This window comes from Anas acuta, chromosome 5 (genome assembly GCF_963932015.1).
Source record: "Anas acuta chromosome 5, bAnaAcu1.1, whole genome shotgun sequence".
Lineage (NCBI taxonomy): Eukaryota > Metazoa > Chordata > Aves > Anseriformes > Anatidae > Anas > Anas acuta.
The window spans coordinates 6611698-6635356 of record NC_088983.1 but is presented as its reverse complement, the minus strand read 5'-3'; the positions used below and the strand labels follow the sequence as shown (position 1 = coordinate 6635356).

The 23659-nt window shown below is 46.4% G+C and overlaps 1 protein-coding gene and 1 long non-coding RNA gene across 4 annotated transcripts in view; one reads left to right on the top strand and one right to left on the bottom strand.

Moving 5' to 3' along the window:
- The window catches only part of PRKCH (protein kinase C eta), a 113352-nt gene that overhangs the window by 44852 nt on the left and 44841 nt on the right, over nt 1-23659 (bottom strand). For both annotated transcript variants that reach the window (XM_068682487.1, XM_068682488.1), the window contains 7 exons: nt 21081-21231; nt 20229-20263; nt 18915-19003; nt 16774-16903; nt 15722-15849; nt 13452-13595; nt 12552-12725 (listed from right to left, as the gene is read on the bottom strand). In XM_068682487.1, the coding sequence (XP_068538588.1) occupies nt 12552-12725; nt 13452-13595; nt 15722-15849; nt 16774-16903; nt 18915-19003; nt 20229-20263; nt 21081-21231 (851 nt within the window). The remainder of the gene's footprint in view (nt 1-12551; nt 12726-13451; nt 13596-15721; nt 15850-16773; nt 16904-18914; nt 19004-20228; nt 20264-21080; nt 21232-23659) is intronic.
- Nucleotides 1080-4071, top strand: LOC137856785 (uncharacterized). Of its 2 annotated transcripts, XR_011096790.1 has the most exons (4): nt 1080-1193; nt 1376-1418; nt 1551-1659; nt 2644-4071. It is a non-coding gene; the product is annotated as an uncharacterized lncRNA (long non-coding RNA). The 2 variants fall into 2 exon arrangements; XR_011096789.1 differs by having other exon boundaries at nt 1105-1418.

The window sequence follows — 23659 nt, the reverse complement described above, 5'->3', positions numbered from 1 at the left end:
TTCCTAACACCCTGTGCGTAACCAGGCTGCAGCTTCACCACGACAGCACAAGAGCAACAACAACGCTGTGTCTGGGGCATCCCGACACTATTTCTAGGGAATGTGCATTGTCTTACAGAGATTTCCTGCCGTACACTTGCACGGCAGCTGCTTTTAGGCCTTCACATGTTGCCTTTCCTGGCAGCTCTGATTAACCTACAGATCTTTGTGTGATGAAGGAACTGAGAAGGACAAAGTATAAACTGGAGTCTCTACCAGGCAGAAAAGCAACTGGTTCAATAATGTTCAGCTCATTAACCACCGCTGCTGGTCTCTGAGGTTTCTTTAGTCACTTTGTTCAGGTTTTTGCAGAAGTCTCCAGACAGGGAGATGCTCGCTTAAACTCTGTGTGTTCGACAGTCCGGGTGCAGGCGCACTGTGCCAAAGGGGTGCCCCCTTAGCTGGGAGAGAATGGTTACACAACGATTTGTCACCAGAGTAAAGCCTAGAAGTGTTTCAGACTCTTAAAATTTCCCCGAGTGCTTGTTTCAGGACATTCAGCATTGATCGTTTCAGTTTTACTCTGAGTAACAGGAATGAACAGGCTGGAGAAGAGGCAAACGATTCACTCGAGATCAGCCAGCCTTTTACTGGTACAATTTGCCCTTCTCTCCCCCCAAAACCCTTCCCAGGTCTGACATTAATCACCTACAAGCTCGTTTAAAACCCTCTCTAAATTTAAGAGGATAAGCACTGCCAGTCTCCTCTTGCTGGCAGGCAGCCAGCTTGCAGCGACTGCTGGAATTAACAGCCCGGGATGCACGCAGAGGGGAAAAGAAAAGCAGCCAGGAAGCCTCTCCATCCTCTCCGTCTACGAGCAGGACAGCAAACTGCTCGTGCCAGAAGAGGTCAGATCATTTCTCGTCACTGCCCTGGGCTCAGCCCAACAGCAATTTTGGGCTCCTTCCCGAGGCAGCAGAGCTCAGGTAGGTGTTTCCCAGCAGGAACAATGCAGCTGCGTGCAGCACCAAGGCCATGTGCTCTGTGCCACTTCCAGAACCCGCAGACAACACTGCCTCATTGTTTCGCTCTGCTCCTATCTTAGGGCAGCCACAACACCCGGGCTGGTTCAGAGCAGCACAAATGCAAAGGCGGCGGTGACCTTGGATCTTCATCCCGCAGCAGATCTGTACTGCCACATCTCGCTGCAGTTGGTGAGGCTGAAGCTGGCTGTGCTGTGCCTACCTGTTCTGCAGCCTTTCCTCCAGTTATTTCTTCCCTCCTCCTTCCACACTGATCACTCCACACACCACGTGCTTACCTAGCTCAGCTTGCTCAGGCATCTTTTCAAGCCCACACTTTAAAAAAAATTAAAAAAAAAAATCCCTTTTGCCAGGTCTTCAACAGGAAGTAATTTAACTCACCAGCAACCTGACGAGGTATGTGTGTATTTATGTCAGATATATTCTTGTATAAACATGCATATGGTTAGGAACATTGATTTTCTACTCTCTCCTTAAAGTTAGGCTTCAGGGAAACAAAGTTAACCCTTCCTCTCTCAAAACATGCAGGTCCTGCTGCTCTGGTGCTGGCAAAACTCTGGGGCCTACCTCAGACTTCTGGACAGACCTGCAGGTACTGCAGTGCTTAAAGGAAGGTGCTTCCTCCTCAGGCGTTCAGGTGAGAGCTGAAACAGTCTAGCATGAAATTTATATACGACTGGCATCGGAATTAGCAGCTTTTTGGTACAAAGAGCTCTTGCTTCAGACTAACTGCAAACCTGAGTGAGTAGCTTTGCCTGTGTTACATGGTGCTCACAGGTGCAGCAGGTATTTCTCCTCCACCTGTGGTCTCATTGCACAAGTCAAATGTAAATATGGATTATTTAATTACTGAAGCTCTCCCATTTAGGCCTAACAGGACTTTTGATTACCCCAAATTTTTATTTTTACTTTTTTAAAGTCCAGCTAATCATCTACACAGTTTTCTAACACTCGGAAACCCCTTGTATTTGCTGAAGAAAAGGGCAGGATGGGTTATATCTTGTCCATAAGCCAGCATTTGTGCACTGGCCTCCTACATACCTGGCAACAAATATTAGAAATCTCAGCCCTAATGAGCATCCTTTGGGGACCAGGATCTAGGATCCAAGCAAGATCTGCCATTTTCCCTCTTAAAAGGTCATCAGCTTGCCAAGCTGCACAGACCAAACACTCTTCCAGGAATTGTTGATAAGTAAAATAAACAGTGGTATTTTATGGGGGAGAAAAAAAAAAAAAAGGCAATTTGCAGCACGCAGAATAAGAGCGGATAAATAGCTTAAAAAGGGGTCAGGAAAGGGAAACCTTAAAATAGTAGATAGTTCGGATACTTGAGGGTTTGACTCTCCCTGCCTTTCCTGAGGCCAGGTGCTGTGAACACGGGGGAGAGGAGGCTCAGCTTGGCTCTGATTCACATTGGTTCACTGCAGCTCCTCCCTCGGGTACACCCTCAATTGCCAGGTGGAGTCGTGAGCCCCCTTTTTGGGGACTCCTCAGTGGGAATCAGGAGGAGGAGAAAGCTGGAGCGCCTTGGCCAGGGCTCAGTGCTGCAATCCTCACGACTGTTTTCTGTTTTGCATTGCTCACGAGTTTTCCCTGATTTACTATCTCCTCTTGACGTTAGCAAAGTAAGAAAGAGCATTTGAGTCAACAGGAAACGGTGACGCCAAAGCCTCTGCAGCAGCGGCGGCCGCATGAGGAAATCACATTGCACCATTTCTGCACTGGGATCGAGGCGAATAAAGCCACAGAACAATTGTTACTGCAAATAAAGAAACACTGGGAGGAAACACAACGTCCATGGTATCAGGTGGGCCCATTTCAGGGCTGGCCTACATCTCAAGATCAGCCCTGACAATTGCAGTGAGAGACAAGCAGTTGTTTGTCTTGTTTGTTTGTTTGTTTGTTATTTTTTTTTGTTTGTTTAAATGTGAGTTTGCCGTGTCTGTTTGCCTGCTAGCAGGGCAGGGGCCCCTAGAAGCACACACTATGTCCTGAGACCAGTCCAGGTAGTTATTACCACCCCTACCAAACACAAGCACTCACCAAGCTCCGGTTCAAGCACGGATTTAGCCCTTTGTCCTCACCAGCTCCACTAGGAAGCTGTTTTGACTCCTCATACCTTTCCTCCTCAGCACCACAGCAGGGGGAAATCCAGGTTTAACTAAGAGACCATCCCTTCCCTCCCCATACCCAAAAAAGGCCAGCGCAAAGGCAAGTTTCTACCCATTTCCAGCTAAGAGTCAGAGCCGATGCCCATGTGTAAGCCACATGAGACCAGTGTCACACCAAAGATCTCTGAAAACAACCAGGGTGAGAGCCTCACCTCCCTTCACACCGCGTAAATGTGGCAGGGCAGCACCATCACCCCAGTTCAAGAAGTGTGGAGGGAGAAGGAGGGGAAGAGACGTATTTCCTATGTGCAGACAGAGAAGAAAATAACGAGGCTGCTGTGCCACGGACAGCATGGAAGATGGAGAGGAATTCTCTCAAGAGAGGCGTTGGTGGAGGAATTTTACAGAAGCCTCATCTGTAGCTGACCACTGCTGCCGAAGGCAGCATCTTGAGATGAGACCTGGTCCAATGTGGTTTAGAGAAATGGTCCGGCTTTTCAAAAAAATTCGTCTGGCTCTGGAATTCTGCTATGCTTGCACTTCATCCTTTTGGAAGCAATTCATGCACACAACTCCTTAGAAAATCAGCTTTGGGCTTGATCTGAGTTCACTGAAGCCAAAGGGTTTCCCCAAGAAAACAGTCATTTTTCACTGTTTTGGCAGTTTAAGCTCTGCAGAGCGGAAAGCAGGCTTGCAAAATTATCTCCGTACAGGAACAGCTGTGTCACTGCTACACAGCAAAAGTTTATTGCTTCCAAAAACGAGTAGCAGGGCTTAGGGAGCTTGCAAGCAAATTCTTACAAGATAATTACAAGAGCTGGCAGGCTCCCTCAGCGCTCCCGATGTTCCCTTTCTCCCTTTGTGGTCCACAACCCCCACACAAAGCCATCTGCCCTCGGATGTCCTGAGACAAGCCACACGTCCAGCTCTGCCAGCAGTGCCAGTGACCATCCCGTATCTGGGTCAAGGCGCTGGACCCGGAGGAGGAATAATAAGCAGGTTTGTTTCCCAATATTTACCCTCGCAGGAGTAACACAACCAAACCAACAACCACGCTCGGACGCCGCTCTGCGCCTTCCCTCCGCGCCCAGCCCTTCGGCCGGGGCAGCGCAGCGTCCCCGCGGGCCGCCCGCCGCTCCCAGCTACGTGGTTTGCAGCAGGACGGGCTGCTCAGGTGGGTTGAGTTACCCTTGGAAGCGTTTCCAAGCCGGAGAGGATCACAGGCACCTTCAGAAAGGGCTCACCACAAAGGAGGTGCTGGAGCAACCCTCACACGGGAGCTGAAGGAGCCCAAACGAGCTCAGCCCTGAATGGCCGCGTGGTGTCGAAGCAGCGCTTGGGCTGTGATGGAGCAAGACGCCGATGCCGGGCAAAGACTCGGTCCTTTGATTTCAAATCAGTGTAGCTACATGAAGCAGAAGAGAAGAAACAGCTCCATGTCGTGCTCGCTCAGCTGGAATTATCTGTAGGCATTAGATACGCTTCTTACACACGGTCACAGCGACGACTGCCACCGGCTCCTGCCACTGCTCTGCCACCCCAGACCCCAAACAGACAAGGCAGTGGAAGGCAGCAGACATCACAGCAGCCTGCTGGCTGACCGTCAGTGCTCTCTTGGCCATTTTCTCTCTCTGCTTCAGTGGCTTCCGAGGCACGTGCCAGCCCCAACAACCACTTATGCCCAGGAGAAATCAGACCATGGCAAGGGAGCATGTAGCGGATGGCACCGTACAGCCCCGGGGCTATCGAGATGGGAGAGATCGTGGTGTGCCGTGACACATCCAAAGGGCTGAGAAGGGGAAGGTTGCTTTCATCCTTCCACTGCTTTTTATTTTTATTTTCTTTTTGCAGGCAGGAGGTGCCATGAAATTCGGACTGAGAGGTGGGGTAAGCTGCATGCTGCGCTTCCTCACAGCTCAGCTGCATTGGAGTGAGCGAAGGCACTTGTGAGAAGCACGGGTTTCTTCCCCCATTTCGGGCTCTTTCAGCAAGGAACTGCTGCTGTCATCGTCACAACTGCAGAACAGAGCAGTTATCTCTCACTGCTGTGCTCTGCCACGCCGCTGACAGTGGGCACAACGCTGCCTTCCCTCCGCAGCGGCAGCCAGGCACACAAACATCGCCTGGGGAGCAACAAATTGGCTCTTGCCATTTGCATAAATAAACTCTCTGGGGTCCCTCGGGGTAAAGGCTGCCCCGCGTGTGCATGCGTGCACAGCGCAGCATTAATGCTCTGCTAATTCCAGAAGAGCTGCACAACGACAGCCACAGCCCAGGCCAAGCCGACGGCAGCCACGGGTCCCCACCTGCTCCAAAAAAAAAGTCCTGAATCCAGCTGCATCCTTCAGACTTTAGCCCGTGTCTTCTTCCTCACTGCTGGGCTGAAACTTCAAACTCACAGGCTGAAGAGATTTTGTAATGCAAGGTCAAATGTGATCATCTGTCTGCGACAACACAGCCCTGGAGATCTGCAAGTGAACCAAATGTGTAGCTGCCCTCCCCATCCCCTCCCCTCAAGATGGTCTAAATCACAGTGGGATTGGCTAATTTTATGGCCAGAAACCTTCAGTCAACATAAATGCAAATGGACAATTTTTAACCGTTCTTCTTCATTTGTATCTCTTTCACTAGAAGCAAAACAAAGAGCCCAAAATCGCAGGCACTACATCAACCAGCTAAATTACATACAAAAAATAACCAAAAACCTACGTAATCACAATTCAAAAAGGGAAAAAAAAAAAAAAAAGTGCTGCCTTGGCCACTAAAACAAAATCTCCTAAAAGTAAAATACAAAACAGAATGAAAGAAGAAATAAAATCTTCCCCTCCAGACCTTATTAAACGGCATAGAAAATTACACAAACACTCCTTCCCACCTGAAAGATCAAAAGCCAAAGGGCTGGCTGAACTTAGGAATCAGGAACTAGAATGTATCAAGCTGTACACATCACTCATTAATCAAAGTTTTATAGGACATCTGCACCCCTCAGCTAGCTGCTAACATCCCAGGGTCTCAGAAGAGGGCAGCTCTGCAAAGCTCAGGCTGTTTTTACATCTCCCAGTTCAGAACAAGCTGCTGGAATTGCTGTTCCCAGTTTGGATTGATCAACCCGAGGCAGCTCTGGCCTGTTTTTCAAAAATCCCCACTACTTGCAACATCTCCTGGCCTCAGATTGCACTTGGGGAAAGCTAGAGACCTCTGAAAGCTCAGCTAAAGGTCTGCAGGAAAATCTGAGCTGCCAAACAAAGGCTTTGTGGATCCACCCTCTCACCTGACACACTGCCTGGAAAGCAACTCGGGTTCAAAGAGATTTAAACCTAAGGCACTGCTGGGTCGAGCCTCAGCTCGTTAGCTCATCTCTGCCTTTTGCTGGCTTCCCCTCCCTTCCTCACAACTAACTGGCACTTGGCCGGTCACCCTGTTTGAGAGTTGGTTTCATTTCAGCCCTTTTTATGCCACAACTTCCTAGATTTTAAGGCCAAAGAAAAATATTGCTTCCATTTACTGCGGCTAACCATGTGCAACACGTCCTTTTGTTACCCTTGCGCTGATCTCGATAGCTTTGCCTACCAGGTTCAATCTCTCTCAGAAGGCAGTGCAGACAGAGACAGACGTTTTCTTAGCTTCATAAAAACACAAGTAGCCCGAGTCCCTCAGCAACTAGGGCAGGAAAGTTACACTAAGAGGCTCCAACAGCGCTAAGATGAATGTAGCTAACACTTCAGGTCGCATTTTCACTTCAGCTCCTATCACCTCGGTGTGCAGGGGAAGTGTGGACACCCAGCGAAGTTCGCAGAGAAAATCAGAAATGTCAGCCTGATCTTGTTTCACCTCCTGAAGCCCAAACCACTCTGCCTACAAAAAAAAAACATGACCACAAGAAAGCCTGGTTTTGAGCGATGTGCCTTTATTCCGTGACACACAGGAGGGATTGGATTTGGGCTGCCAGCAATGAAACTGAAGCACACGCTGGTGTTCCAGCACGGCAGCCTGGGGCTAGCACCGGTCTGGATGCTGAAGGAAAGGGGGAAAAGGCCCAGCAAGCTTGCAGGAAAGCACCACAGAGACGCACTTGGCTGTCAGGTGTATGCACAGAGCAAATCGTACCTCCTGCCGTGCCACCGGGGGAAGGCTGGGGGCTAGAGCCTGGGAGATGATCAAAGCTCTCCTCTCTGCTCCCAAGGGGCTGCCCTGCAGCGCCCTTTAAAACAGCACATCAAAGAGGCCTCAGCATTTCCCCATCTCCCACTAGCACGCTCCGAGGCCTGTGTCAGGATGCTTTTTCACCTCACCAGACCCAGGAAGGCTGCTGCTCACTTTCTAGAGTCCCTTACTTCCACACCTCCACTACTGTCCTGGGGCTGCCCCGTGCTCTGCTCACTTTGTGATGGTGTGGAGCAGCTGATGGGGAACCAGGATGGTCCTGGAGACCCCTGGAGGATCAGGACCAAGGGATTCCCCTGGACATGCGAGCACAGCCAGTCCTCTCCTGCGGCCCAGCGGATGGGGGAGCAGTCAGCCAGCTGCCTTTGCTCAGTCCCACCACTTCTGCAGGTGGCTGGCAGGCTCCCACATAAATATGCCCCCGTCAAAGGTTTCAGATTATCTTGAACACTTACAGGAGGTGAAATGCAGGCTCATCTCCCTAAACACCTGTGGCACAATGCCCATGTTGACCCTGGAAGAACTGTTTCAGCACTCCAGGAACCAGAGGTGATGAAGAGAAACCTTCCCCTCCTGTCTCAAGCATGACATCAGCCCACAGCTTGTAAAGGGGGCAGAAAGCTGCATGCCCTCATAAAATAAAATGGTACCAGTTCAATGATTAGCTGCCCTGGAATCCCTCCTGGCTTCAGCAGCACCCTGCTAGCTATTATCTCTGAAGGACGCTTGTTACAGAAAGTCACGTCCCTCCGCCAACTTCTCGTGTCTCACTATTTTTGGAACAGCGCACGCGGGCTCTGTGCCTCAGCAACTGTCAGCAGAGCCACACAGAAAGCAAATCCATATAACGATCAGACTAACAGGGACAGTGCTGGAAACAGCATCGCCTGGGGGACGGTCCCCTGAAAGCACCCTGTGGTCATGAGAAAAGGGATAAGGGCAATAAACATAAAAGGCAGAAACCTCTATCCTCTGCTGTTTGACACTATTTGCATGGGAAGCTGATCCCCCCCAGCCCTTCCATTCTCATGCAAAAGAGGTGAGACAAAAGGATTTAAAAGCAAACCACCTGTGCAGGAAGGATGGTGCCTAAACCCCAGAGATGACAGGACCGACTTGTTGCAAACTCATCTTAATTAAAACATTCCAGGCTCTGCATTCCCCAGGATTGAATTACTAACCCCACTAGTTATACGGAGAGCCTCTTTCACCTGGCCTAGGCCTGTATTGTTGAGGTGTTGGATGACACCCATGGCAGGTAAACGGAAAGGAGCAGTTTTGGGTGCTTGTGACCCCTAACGCAGAATCCGAGCTTATCCACAGGTCAGCCCCAGCACCTGTCAGCAGCTCACAGATTAGCGCAGCGGGAGCATAATCCTCTCTGACACTAAAGGATGGTTGTAAGGCCCTAGAAAAAGCAGAAGCAAATGGCTTAGGCAAGGTTGAAAGCACTCAAACCAAGACATTCTATTAAAAAAAATATTAAAATAACAGAGATTTATCTCAGTTTGTGGTGAGCAAGGGAGACCTCACACAGGTGCTGCTGGAACGGGCCAAACCCACTCCCTTCGAGGGACCAGCACAACTCCATCCCTTCAGAGGAAAGGAATCTGGAGGTGCGAGTCCCAAACTGCGCCTCCCTCCCTGCAGAGTGAGGGCCCTGCCCAGGGCCGAGCATGCACAGGGCCATGGCCAGCCTCTGCCAGCCTGCTGCACAGCCAGGGTTTGCTCCCTGGGCTCTGCAAACTGCGACCTACCGGGCAGAGACATCACTTGCAGCTCCTACCACCTAGCGGCTGCAATATTTCTCTGCAAAAAGCAGGAAGGCTGGCTGGAGGTCGGGCATCCTCAGCCCACTATGGGCTTTTAGAGCAGCAGGGGCTAGCGTGCATCGCTTACGCTGCAGCTGGGACTCCAGAGGACCACAGGAAAGAGGCACAGAGGCAGCACCAAAGAACAGGAAACCTTTCTGAAAATGATCAGCAAGTGATGTGAGCACAGAAAAAAAAAAAAATCACCTAACTAAACAGGCAAGCAAAAGTAGCAACAATATAGATGAACTCAGACAATGCACTGCTGTTTCTGGTGCTTGTGCCAGCTCAGCTAAAGCTAGCTTACCCGCACCACACAGCATCGTGCTGTACAGTACAGACATGCCCTGGGCTGTGTAAGTCAGCTCTAAGGCAGAAAGGTTTGCTGGTTTGGGTAGAATATTATACAAGAGTCTGAATTCAAATGGCTCCAGCTCCATCCAAACTTTCAGAACCTGTCCTCAAAGCGTGCAGCATTTCAGACACTTCTGAGCTCCTTCCCAGCTCGTGTAACTTTCCTTCAGCTGGAGGGCCCATAACTGGACACGTGTATCCTAGCTGCAGCCTCACCGGTGCCAAGCAGAGGGGTGAGCAACGTCCCTGACCTCCTGAATCAGCCAGGGACATAGTTTAACTTATTTATAAAGAGTCTGCTGGTTCATACTGAGCTTGGCACCTACCAGGTACCTTCCAGAAGGGATGCTACCCAGCCACTGAGTCCCAGCCTGTATTGATGTGTCCATGGCATCAGCCTCTTATTTTCTTTTGAAAAACAGTAAGAAGCCTCAAAATGGCTATTTCCCTAAAAATTCCTAAAGTCAGGCCGACTGAGTCATTATTTACCCAGGATCTCCACTCATTGCAGACTGGAGTCATACTTGTTTTTTTTAAAAAAAACACGAACCTTTAATACCACTTTTGTAGAGTTTGGGCTGTAAGTGTACGTCTGATGTAATTTCCATGTAACTGCAAGTGAAACCAGGCACTGTTCTGAGGAAACCTCCCCCCAGCTCCAACCAAACGAAGGTGCTTTGGTATTTTTAAACATGGTTTCAGGGTGACATTTTAAATAAGTGATTCCTTTTAGTTTATATATATGCGTGTGTGTGCCTATATGTATATATATATATATATATATATTCTTTTCTGTCAAGTTAGTGTTACTGAAGGGGATAACTCAATGCCATGTGAAGAATAAGCATAAACCTTAAATTTTGTATCAGCACCATTTAATCCCTCCTGTGCATCGTATACCCTGTTGCTGCAATCATTTTTCCATTATGGCAAAGGGTTTTAATTATGCTTTTATAAGCAATTTAAATCTGGTTATTCTGGATTGAGGTGGGTGTCACTGAGTGCAGAAGGTGGACAAAAAGACATGGTAAACCACAGAAGTCTGAAATTCCTTTTTTTTTTTTTTTTGGTAAATGCTTCTCTTTTTGTTTTTGTTTATTCCTGGAGGGAAGTTATCAATCCAGATAATGAAACAATGCAGGATTCAAGGAAAAGAGGAACCTGAGAAAGACTGGAACTAGCAGGGGCCTGCTATGGCAAGCACCACTCCCTTGGCATCCTTTCAGAGACTGACCAGGTGCGGGGCAGCGAGGGCTGAGGGGTTCTTCCCTCCGCTCCTCTGATTAAAAGTTGGTCCAGAAATTCCTGTTCCAGGCTGTTCTACTGTTTAGCAACCTCCTTTTCATTTCCAGTCTAACTGTATCCATGGCCAGTCTAGACTCATTTAATCTTAGCCAGCATCTTGACAGCTTTGTTTCCCTTCTCTGTGACATCTGCAGACATCAATCAGATCCACTTTTTGCTTTCCATTTGCTAGTCTAAACAGGCTGAGTTCTTCCCTTTCTTCCCTTTGCAAAAGACTCCTCAATTACCTCACAGCCCAGCAGACCTTCTCTGCACTCACAGCAGATTGCATTCATTTTTTTAACGTGACAGACGCTAATAGCACGGTGACCTTAAATCTTCCCGAAGCGCACTGAAAATACCCTACACAGACCAGGACTGCATTTGCTATTTTCACATCTAAGTTGCGATCCTGTAAAGAAAGCCAAAGAGCATAGCAACGAGCTGCAAAAAAAGGCTGCTGTCCTAGATCTGACCTCAAACAGCACTCATCAATACTGGGCATCTCTGATATCTTACATGAGAACTGCGGTAAGGCCATTAAAATCAGGCCATGTTTCTTCATATTATGGAACACAAAAGAGTTTCCTTGGTTACTAGTGACAACAGCGAGCCTTGTTTCTGCTATAGAGTGTGGCTGCTCTGTGAAACCATGTAAACTGTATATATATTAAAAAAAAAAAAAAGAAGAAACACACCACCTCATTTCTATTACATGAGTCTACCCCATGGGCTCCACCCTAAACGAGCTCAATTCTTGAACTCCATAGCTGGCTGTTGCATCACCCCAATGAGAAGAGAAACAGGTAGGTGGCTGGACACATTTGAATGCCTTTTTTTTTTTTGTCTTTTTTTTTCTCTCCTCCCCCCGCCTCCCCCTTTCTTTTTTCTTTTGAGCAATTTTGGGTTTATGAAGGATTGAAGCCACAATTAATAGGTGAAATTTCTCCTGTCTCCTCCAACAGGGAAAACAAACTCTATCAGCATTTAGCAATGGACCAAAAGCAACTGGAAAGGAGCCCAGGCAGTCTGGAAGAGCTACACTGCAAAAATGCTTTGGTCCTAATAACAGCTTAGCTCAGGGAGTCCCAAACTTACCTTGCCGGGATACTGCTGTGGCCACTGCCTCCATCCCAGCCACCCCTGCCACCGCCCACGTCAGCAACAAGCTCCCACCCATATGCACACGCGGGAGGAGGCTCTCAGCTGAACAGGCAGCACGTGCAGTCTTCCACTGAGGTATACAAATCACAAGTGACAGCAGTGCTGTCACTCGTCTTATCTACACAAGAAGAAATACCAGCCGTGTATGGGCCTGATCCAGCGTCTGCCCATGCCAGTAAAATCCCTGCCAGTAACCCCAGAAGGATATTTTGTGCGGTTCTGAGCAGACAGGACAAACGCAGCACTATTAAAGTTCAGGTAGCAGGGCAGTAGGGTCTGAGATCCCACAGCAACTGGAGAACACTTCAGGCCTGCAGGCATTTACACTTACGTATTTGGAAATGCTCAATGGTATAAAAATGTTTCTAGGAAAGATATATAAGATATATAAAAGAAAGGCTTCCCTGATACTTCCACTTTGTCAGGGAGTTTACAAGCCAGGATTTTGTTTGACAAATGCCTCGGTATCAGACGTTAAAGGCCCACAGTGCTCTGTTCACCCCTAAGAAGAGAGCTTTCTCCTGAGTTTAAGGTGAACATTTGGAACAAGCAGGGGAACAAACACGCAGGGCAGTGCTTTTATCCTAAACACAGCAGCCTGTATCAGGAGGAAGGCTGTCCACTACCTGGGTTATACTTACAGGAGTCTGGAAGCAACAGTAGAGCTTGGTGAGGAATGGGTGGTTCCTTGCTAAGGAAAGGATGCGTTTCTCAGTCATGGTGCATTCAACATCGTCATCTTGGAGAATGACGTCCTTCTTCAGCACCTTCACTGCGTACAGCTGCCCGCTCTCTTTCATCTTGGCAAGCATCACCTAAACCAAAGGGAAGGGTGAATTGCAAGGGCCGAGCCCTCAGCCTTTATGAGCAACGCTGAGATTCTCGCAGCTTCTCACACTAGAAAGGTCAGTTATCTCATGAGCAGGCTTGTGGAAGCAAGTGAATCAGGCTGTTAGCATGGGCATCAGCGTACAGTCAACGGCACGTGCTACTGCCTGCAGCAGCCTTCTGCCCACACACCCCAAAGCCTGCTGTGGGGCTAGGTGCTCAAAGGTCATCCACCATCAGCCAAAATGCTCTGAGGGCAGACCCTCTGAGCACCACCATCTGTCCCACTCCCCTCCTCAGTTATCGATTTCAAGTGCAGCATTTTGCACTGGCTTTGTGAGAATGAAACCCCAGTCGCATTACATTTGAAACCTCTGCTCTGTTTCTTTGAAAGGAAAAGTTTTCACATGCTCCAAGAAATGCTGCCCAAACAAGTGCTAATGCACACACGTGCAGTTTCTGGTATGGGCCCTGGCATGCAGCAGTTCTTCTGGTTGCTAATTTTCTTCTTTTTTTGTGATATCCCATTCTTCACTTTGCTCTTAGTTTTCTTTCTCTTCCCTTCTCTTTCTAACCAGCCTCATTGCACAGGGCACCAAAAGCAGAGTCCACTGGACAATCTGCACGTCTCATGATGAAATAACTCCACATACCTTGGAGCTTCTCAAATAAGGAACATAGTATTTCCCTGAAGAGCTACAAATAACACTCACCTTCCCAAAACTGCCTTTTCCCAGTACACGAAGGAAGGTTAAGTCTTTGATCCCAAGTTTGCTCGCTGAATTCTCACTAACATTGTTGCCATCCTTCACGCTGCCTTTTCCCTGATGTCTCAAAGTAGATCTCGAAGCCAGTTTCTGTGGAGAAAAGTAAATAAATATCACTCTGCACAGAAATCGTACTTTGCCTCAGAGGTGATCGCAGGTAGGCAGCCCACCCAACGTGGGCATTTAGGTGCTGTTCGGATGCACTGCGTGGCCACTGGAACAGAAAGTGCATGGGCACTGCCACCCCACACAGCTGCTATGGGTACCAGCCAACCCTGTCACTGTGCAGAGGTGTGCTGAGATGTCACAGCTGGCTCCTGACCTGAGCATTTTACATTGTAAATCCCAAGGCAGGCCTGTCTCTCTCTGCCCTCACTCCTAGAAAAAATAAAACAAGTGTGGAAATAAAAGTCTCCCTTCTAACATCAGAGTGAAGAGCATCGTTTCTGCAGTATGAGAGGTTCTGGTGAAATCTAGAATCCAAACAGATTTCCTCTGACTCTCCAATTTCTACCTGATGCGAGGGCTCTTGAGAAAAGCCCGCACCTCAAAATGGTTTTCTTTCCCACAGCTGTGCTCCTGGCTTCCTCTACTGCCGCAAATTCAAACGAATGCTTTCCTTGCCCACACCAGCAATGTGTGTCTGCATTTTCAGGAATTGTATCAGTATTAGCAAGCATTTCTAGAGCTTCTGGTTTTGCAGAACGTGAAGACCAAGTCAATCTCCAGTGCCCTCTGCTCACTGCTCTTCAGGTATGAGTATGCACACAAACTGGAAGTACTTTTGGTTAATTTATTGGTGCGAACAAAGTCACAGGGACTTCTTGAGCTCCACCTTGTGACTGCTCTGATGTAAAGCAAAATTCTTCCCTGCACAGGAAGACTTCCCTTGCTGTCACAAAAATGGTAACCTCAGCCATGCAGAAAGAACCAAAAACATTCAGGAAACACCCAAGGAAACTCTCAGATTTAAGCTTCTGAACACTAACTGGAGCCTTTAGCTCACCAATAATAAGAGGAGATTGCTAAACACCAAGCACAGATCTATATTTTCCTGGTCTCATTTTCTCTTGACATATATATTATGCAAACCTTGAATGTGAGCGAGTGATGATTTTTACAAAACTAAGTTGGGGGTGTGTGGCTTGTGTTTCCGTGTAACTCCAAGAATTACTGAACCTGAACTGTTGCAGCATGAAGCAGGAAAATAAGGAAGTCTCATTTTTTCTCAGCCAACTGAAATCAAAAGGAGCAGCACAGCTTAATGAGCACGCTAGGCTGAGAAAGCTTGATGTGGTCGATCAGTGCAGCTGACTAACAAGATTAACTACGGCTGGTGATTATCTTTTGGTTTTGAACATATATATTTAGGTCAAGTAAAAATGTCTAGTGTTTTACTATGGGTTACTGGGGTCTCAAACTGACTTTTCAAAACTGCTAGCGAAAAAAAAAATCTTCATGAAAGCCAATTTATTATCAAATAACAGCTCTGATTTCTGGTATTGTGCATGGACATTATCACTCTAGCTCTTACACTGTTTTAAATTCCCCAAACACATTCAAGTACATAACAGCTGAATTTTAGGGTGCCTTAAATAGTGACAGGCAGAAATTGTAACACACACATCCCAGCTCTAGCAGTAACCTCACCAGGATCCTGGCTTGGATGACAAAGACCAGAGATAATGCTATGTTGACAGTGACCTCGGATTTTAGCTGGGGAAAGAATGGTAAATCATGAAACAGATTGCCCAAAATGACTCAAAACCAGTGACAAAGCTAGGAAGAGAACCTAGGCCTCTTGCTTAGCTCTTCTCTTGCTCTATCACCAGTCACATCTACAGGCAGTGCATTCGTATTTGTAGAAAGGCTGAAGAAAGGTATGGCATGAATTGCATTGACAATTTATTAGTTTGGGGTCTGATACTCTCATTTAGGTCAAACAGACGCAAGAATCAATGGAGTCACACCACTACGAAGCATAAACAAAGCAACGTTCATAGACTGATGCCTCCACCAGGGTAAATCTGGATAGAAAACATCCATTTTCCAGGTGAAACCTTAGCCACAAGTCTCACAGAGCAACAGCCTACACATGCAGCCCACTGGCCAATGCCACTTGTCATTACTGAAGTCTCTGATTTCTCCTGGACACATACAAATTGGATTCAGGTGTAAACATTTACAAATAGAGGAGGAAAAAGAAAAAGACTCACTGAATTTGGGGAAATGCTCCCAGGTTGCAGGCCCATGCATGCCAAGGTTTTAGCAAGCTCTGCTGAGTTCACCCCACAGTTTGGTGCAACATTTGCTTGGCATCGGATGTGGACGTTCATTTTACAGACTGGTAGGGGTGAAAAGGAAAAGCAAAGGAACAATTAGAACAACTTGAAGGGATTTATTGCTGAGAAATAACTTAGCAAAAGACTGCTCAGCTTTAGGAAATATAGTGACCAGACTCTATCCTAGATCTGAACAAAGAGTGTATTTTTGCCACCGATCTCTGCTGAAACAAGATTAGGACTCATACAAGAGAACAAACTGCTGAAAATCAGGTTAGCGTACCCCAAACACTCCAAGTAGGGTGCTAGATTACCTGAAGCTATTCATAAGCAAAAGTATGTTTGTGAGGTATATAAATAACATTGCAGCTATGCCTTTCATTTAAATTAGGATTTATAGTGCCACAGAATTAGCAACAAACTTTCCCTGCATTTGCAAATATCTAATTTTAGAGCTATGTTGAATAATGGGAGGTAAAATCTTTCTTGCTATTACTCATGGACACACGTACGACCTCTTGTGGGAGATGAAGGCAAATGGAGATTGCTTGTTACCTATACAACTTTACAGTTTAGATCACTGAAACAAAAAAGTGGATACGTTTTGTCATCAAGTATCAGTGTGACAGTTTAGCCAACATGTGGCAATGACCTTCTTTTCTTTGGATGCCTTTTGCTGCCTTATCTAATTAGGACAGATAAGGAAAAGCTTCAGATAAAGAGAGAAAATGATGCAGGAAGCAGCAATACCCAAGAATATTTTCAACAGTGCAAACCAAACAGAGCTGTGCTGAGAGTAAAAATTTGAGTTCTTCTGGAAACCTGATATTAAAAAGTAAAAAAAAAAATATAAAATCTAACTCTTGCAAAGACGAATATTTATTGCTTGTCCTTCTCTTGGTTGCACAAATCAAGCTCACACAGTGCATTGAGAGTCTAAAAATCTATATCACATTGTGAAAATACTACAGTAATAAGCTACTCACTTTTGCACTGTAGGCCTTGTCTCATAATTCCCCAGAGCAAGGAACCGCAGTGGTCACAGAAAGTTGGGACTTTGTAGTTGTGGACACTGAACTTATGAGGAATGTTGATTCCAAACCTCTGTTCAGTCACCTGAGGGACCAAAAGAAAAGCAGAGATTTAAACATTCAAATATACACATATAGCAAAGATCACTTAGAATCATAGAATCATAGAATCATAGAATATCCTGAGTTGGAAGGGACCCTTAAGGATCATCAAGTCCAACTCTTGACACCGCACAGGTCTACCCAAAAGTTCAAACCATGTGACTAAGTGCACAGTCCAATCTCTTCTTAAATTCAGACAGGCTCGGTGCAGTGACCACTTCCCTGGGGAGCCTGTTCCAGTGTGCAACCACTCTCTCTGTGAAGAACTTCCTCCTGATGTCAAGCCTAAACTTCCCCTGCCTCAGCTTAACCCCGTTCCCACGGGTCCTGTCGCTGGTGTTAATGGAGAAAAGGTCTCCTGCCTCTCGACACTTACATATTGACATTTAACTGCAGAACCGTGAAAATAATCCCAGCTCAGAAAACGTCCCAATCCATCACTTCACTGACATTTATCATAAGGACAATGACTGAAATCTCATTTGCAGAGAACCTTCTCTGGTTTACTTGCTGGGCAGGAGGGAATATCTGACAAAGCAGATTTTAAAGAAGGCCGCCCAGGCAATTTTAAATTCTTAAAACAAACTTGGAATTAGAAAGCATGGATTACCTCATCACAAACCTATCATGCTGAAGTGCCAAATATAAATTGCTAGCTACAGCAATTTGTAACTAAATAGTTCTCAAATGACTAACTTGCATACTGTGTGCGAACACGTAACTTTATGTCAAACGGTTGATTTCATTAAATTTAATATTGAATAGTTTTCCCAGCTCCTCCTAAAGTTCTCATTTCTTTTCTCACCCTCCTCTTTCATTTCAGGCCCACATTTAGCTTCATAGCTTGCTGTCATCCCCTTTTTAACTTTGTTCTTTTCCAACTGTGAATCTTTCAGATCTCGAAGACACCTTAGAAAAGGTTATATCAGCTGAAGGAACCCGTTCCCATTTAACCTCTTCATTACTTTCTAATTTGCGTCTCAACAAGCAGCTGCCGGAATAGTGGCAAGGGGAACCCATCACTTAGCAAAAACTAGAGGGGCTACTGAAATGATGAGTTTAAAGCAAGTGGTGCCTCCTCACCTCTGTCTTCTTTTAAAGCAGTTTAGATATGTCATAAACCATTCACAATGCTAAAAGGGGGGGTGAGGTACAGGGATGACGACTTAGCATTAGATTTGCACTTTAGCCTTGAGCATTTTAACTTATATTTATCTGGCTTGGCAAGGGGTCATTTTAAGAAGTCTAGCTCAGCAGTTCTGAGTCAAGAAATAATGAGGAAAGGCAATTGCTTGCATGCACTTGAAAGGTTTCTGCATGGGATACAATAGATCTACCTCCCAATTAAGAACGTTTCAATTGAATTTCCTCAAAGAGTTATTAAACAATTTCCAGTTATAGAAATGAGATGCAATGCACAGTGCTGTTTTAGGTGGGGATGTTATTCCTGTCAAATACAGCCAAAACTAGCACAGAAGAAAGCCTTCAGAAACACAAGTTATGCAAGGGTTTCTTTATTACAACATAAATAATTTCATAGAGTAAAGGTGTGGTGCAGTGACTAAATGGGCACTTAAAATTACCCAAAAAGAAAAATAAAAAAGGCAAAACAAAGAGCAGTGGTTGGATTTTAATACCAGAGAATTCCCCATTAAGAATTAGGCACCAAATTTTGATGATGACGTGGTTAATCGTGAAGGAAAATTACTAAGGAAAACAGTTTGATTTGCTATTTCTTGATGTCTTCAGATGAAGACCTTTCCTAAACTACGTGGTGGTCCAATCAGTTAGTGGAATTAACAGAAGAACAGCTAGATGATATTACACAGCCTATGTAATACCATAATGATAGGGATTCACGTCCCTATCATTCTTCCTCACTTTTAAATCCATGAACGAAGGTAGCACAGAACAGGTTCTATGACAGGAAAATACCCAGACAATCCTGAAGGTTCACAAATTATGACGACCCGAAACAACAAACGTGACTTTACCTTGAGATCGTTCTTGTTAGTATTGTTTTGGCACGTGCAAGCTGTAACAATTAGATGATGGCAGCGCTTGTGTACAACACAGGTGCATACTAGGAAATAAAAGAGGCATGCTGAAAAGAGCTTTTGAAAGACTCAGAACACATCACCCCATCAGCTGGTTTCTTTATGGCTCACTTATATTATCAGGACATGGTAAAATAAAATACGGGAGATGCAAAGAGAAACACCAGTGTAAAATGAGCTCCCTGAAATGCTGTTGTACTTGTCCTGGGGTATTTCACACAACATACACAAACAACATTAGAGAACACAGGTCTGAGATACCAAAAGCCATTCCTACATCTCAGTGGCAAAGTGTCTCTCCCGTTGGATACCCAACTGAGTGCTGTCCAGGTTAGTTTGTTAGGCTCAGTGCAGTTCTTGCATCTGTGAAGCTGGGTAACTGCAGCAGAACAATGCTGTGTCTAGGCTAATCAGCTAATCCCCATCAAGAGGGCTAATTAGCCCTAAAGCACAGCAGGGCTCTCTGCAGCTCTGAAGCTGGCTTGGCTGGAATGAACTTGGATTCCTCCACTCCATAACCCCGCGTGCACTGGAGCCAACACTAATGGCCACAGCTACTGATTGGGCAAGGAGATTTTTGTAATGGGAAATGTAAGCTGCAGACACGTTGCAGGGTCCCACACTATTCTGTCTGTTGCTGAATCAAGCTTATATTCACAAGGGCCTATCAGTAACGTTCACTTTTACCCAGAGATTGTATGCAGGATACCCATTTTGTTTACACGCAGCTTCCTTTCTTATCAAGACTCCAGCGCCCTATTACATTGCACAAGAAACAGGCTGTGTTAGAAGGCCTGGGTGACCATGCACTTGTGAAACCAGTAGTTCTGCTACCTTTCCATAGAAAAAAAGGGAAAGGAACTAAAACAATTAAGTGCAAACAAGGACCACATACATTGATCTATACAGCCATTCAGCCAAAACGTGCATTCAGACACAAGTGCTGCACCAGGCCACGAGACTGCCCTTTGAAGTCACATCCCTAATTTCAGTTTGTTTAGCTACACAGGGAGAGAAAGGAAGAGGGTGGCCATTCCAGCAAGGTATTTGTGTTTTAGTATCAGCTGGACACTGTGCTGAAGGGACATTAGGACTGACAGCTGCTCTAGTGCACAGTCTTGGCTAGCTGAGGAGGAAGATATGCGGTGATTTCAGAGAATCTTGTAACCACAGGACATCCCAGCAGCATGGGGAAGTGCTCCTGAGACAGCACACCCTACACACACACAGTGCCCGAGCAGAGCACCTTACCTTGACACTGGTATCCCTGCTTCCCAAACACGCCCCTATGCAAAGCAAAACATGAACAGAATTTAGTAGCAGAAAAGAAGCCTTCTTGTAGACCATTTACAGAAATGAGAGTCAAAAGGCAAGAGGATCCCAGATGACCACATCCCTGGGGAAAAACTGCCCAGCAATAAGGGTGCAATTCAGTACTGGGGGGGTGCAAGTGTAGCAAAGCACTGCCAGGGCCAGAGCTCACAGTTCGAGGCTGTCAATGTACGTGTTATTCTCCAAATTCCCCCTCACTCTGGTTTCTGAAATACTTCGTTTTATTACAACACACACCACACTTATTAGACTGATCCCAACAGCCTACACCCTGTTATTATCTCTCCTACTCCATGCTCTTTTGAGACATATATAAGTTTTTCTCCCTGCTCTGCCTACGCCCCCACACATATCATCCCACACCTTACACCTCCTCTGATGGCTTTTCTGTTCTCAGATATTTTCTCTAGTTTTTCAAGCAACTGTTTTTTGTCATCATAATCTCAAAACTCCACTCAAGCTAACATTTGTGGTCTTTCTTTACTTCTTTTCCTGAAATAACATTTGCACTTACAAGCGAGGAACATTGTCCTAGCCCCACACTCTCCCAGCTGGCTTCCAGCATCCAACCTACACATCAGCTCTGGCCTCTCTGCAGCAGATTCCAATCTGCAGTGTAAATGTACCCTGGTAGTCCTGGTGGGCATGGGGAGTCACTTTAGTAGCACTTTAGTAGGTGAAGTGCTGGGCAACTGATTCACAGATGGCATGTCAGTCCTCAAAACATAAAGGCTAGGAAGGTCCACACCACTGTTTTTGAGTGATTCTTACCAGATGAACTCCCTGCAGTGTGAGCAGTACGTTGGCTGTCGCAGGTAGGTAGCCATGAATTTGTGCCCGTTCACCTGATGCACTCGCCTTCGCATCGCCCGCTGGCGCTTCCGAGTGAGGTTCTTAAAAATTCGATCCCTTGGGAGGGTTCCTATGCAGGAAAAACATAAAGCAACAAAGCATTAGCACTGCTGTGCACAATTGCTACCCCACTTTTTGCTATGGCAGAAAATTCTTTCAAAGATCACGATTACATCCCTGGTTTAGAAGTTGGATAATTAGGATCCAGCGCAAGGAAAGCATCTGGGAAAAGCAACAGGGTAAGTTAATGGCAAAGGCCAAAATCTAGAAATAACTGCTTCTTCCCATCTGCCTCTCGCTCCTCTCCCATGTTGAGACATGTCACTAACACATTGATTCATAAGGTGTAAACAGACCAGAAGCTCAAGGCTAATGAGTTATCACAACTCACAGCTCTTTGGGTAATAACTTCTGAAAATGTGCCTGTGTGCAACTGACTGACCAGCCCTGTGCGGTAGTGCTGAGCCAAAGCCATCACTCGCTTGCTGAATAGTGTTTATCCTCCTTCAGTATCCTCATGCTACGCTTCACTATCACCATTTGTAGTGACTTTGCTGTTTGGTATTGTGTCATTCTCCACTTTCTTTAAAGGGCTCATTTAGCAAAGGACAGGTAATATTTTATAGTTCTGGAGAGCAACACCCCAGGAGCTGTTGGCACTGAAAAACTCAATCATCTCAAAACTTACTGTTATTGATTTGTTTATTTTTAAAAGCAGGTTTAGTTCAGCCATATAACAATTCCCGAGCAATGCTCAGTTTACACAAAACAAGTCACTCTTACAACACAGAACTGAGCCCTGGATCCAGAAAGTCATTCGCATAAAGCAGCAGACATCTGTCTTAAAAATCGCAGCCATCTGGCTTCTGGGATCCTTGCACAGACCAGGTCAGACTCATCTGAGCTTCCCAGATCAAAGCCTCATCTGGGCCACACTTGCCTCAGAAGAAAGAAATGAAATTTGCAGTGTTCAAGTCAGTTGCTTCCCAGAGGATAGGATTAGGCCCTCCTAACAAGTGCACCCTGGGGACACGTACTGGAGTATGCAGCAGGACAGCGTGCACCAGCACACTCAGGATGCCTGTTTCGAGGGCAGATTGCTGCAAGACAAAAGCCAGCTATTACCAAACCCCTCTGCATGGATGTAATGCCACAGGAAGAGCAGGCGGTCTGTAAACTTCCCAGCCCTCTGATCGTCCCAGAGCAGCTGATCAGCAGCAGTACCCAGACGCAGCTGTTCTCGTACCACTTCATTTGCCCATAAAAAGGGGGCAGAGCATTTCTCTGCTTTCAACTAGCTTTGTTGATTAACTGCTAAAAGAAAAAAAAAAGCCATCGACTTGATCAAGGCTTGAAGTGCAAGAGTCCCACATCACAGGCGTGTTTCCTGGTCCTTTCTGTAAGAGTGGAGATTAGGGAAGCCATCCCATCAGCGCTGAACCCAGCCACTTCAAAGGGATGCAAGCCACATGATGTATTCCTCTGAGTGTTCCTGCCACACAGGTTTCGAAGCAAAGCCGGCCATAAAGCTCAGTTTTGCTTTTCTTTCTGCTGCATGCTCCTTCCCATTCGTGCGCACAGCCCCTCCAGAGGCACCGACTGGAAACCTCATCCCCAATGACTTAACTGTGACACGGAGCTTGGCCTGACTGTGAAACAGCTTGCATTTATTTCTAAAATGGAAGCACACTGTAAATTAGGATTTTCCCATTAAAACAAAAAAGGATGTGGTATGGCTCATCCAAGCACTAAAAAAGAACCCTGCCTTCTTCGCTGCCGAGCTTCAAGCAGTTGCTCAGAAAGAGAGGTGTAGAAAAGCCTGCCCTTCTAGGGAAGTGCTTAAATGTGTGTTTAATTCTCACTGAAGCCAACAGGACTCAAGTGACCACAGGAATTGCCAGGCGGAATCACAACATTGGCCCATCTAGTTCAGCATCCTGCCTCTGTCGGTGGGCAACCAGGAACACATGACAGCAAGATGGAGGAACCCTGCAGCTGTGAGATAATTCGCCTCTTTCCCCCACACAAGATGTCATTTTGATCTCCAGAAGTACAAGCTGACGTGCGGAGGTTTAATATCCCTTCCAAACATTCAATCATCACTGCGCCATTTCAATGGCCTTGTTATCTACCACGGAAAACACGGCTGAGGAAGAACTTCAAGAGGTCAACCAGTTCATCCTTCTTCCCCTAAAGAGGAAGCCAGTGCCTTCGCTGAGCTCAAACTTCGTGCGAGAGAATAAAAAAAAAAATCAGAAATTTCCTTCCATTATTTTGGAATTTGCCCACCTTTAAATTCCAGCACACTTACCCTTTGTCTAGGTGTAAGCTTACACTTAAGTGTTTTTCTGGATCAGGGCCAAAAACCTCAGTTGGCAAAATTTTCTGGCCTGGAGCTCAGCACGCACAGGAGACCTTCCAAGGAATGGAAAATGGGATAAAAGCCCCTCTCCATGAGCAGCCCCCAGGTGGAGAGGAGCAAAGCAGCCCATGGGGCT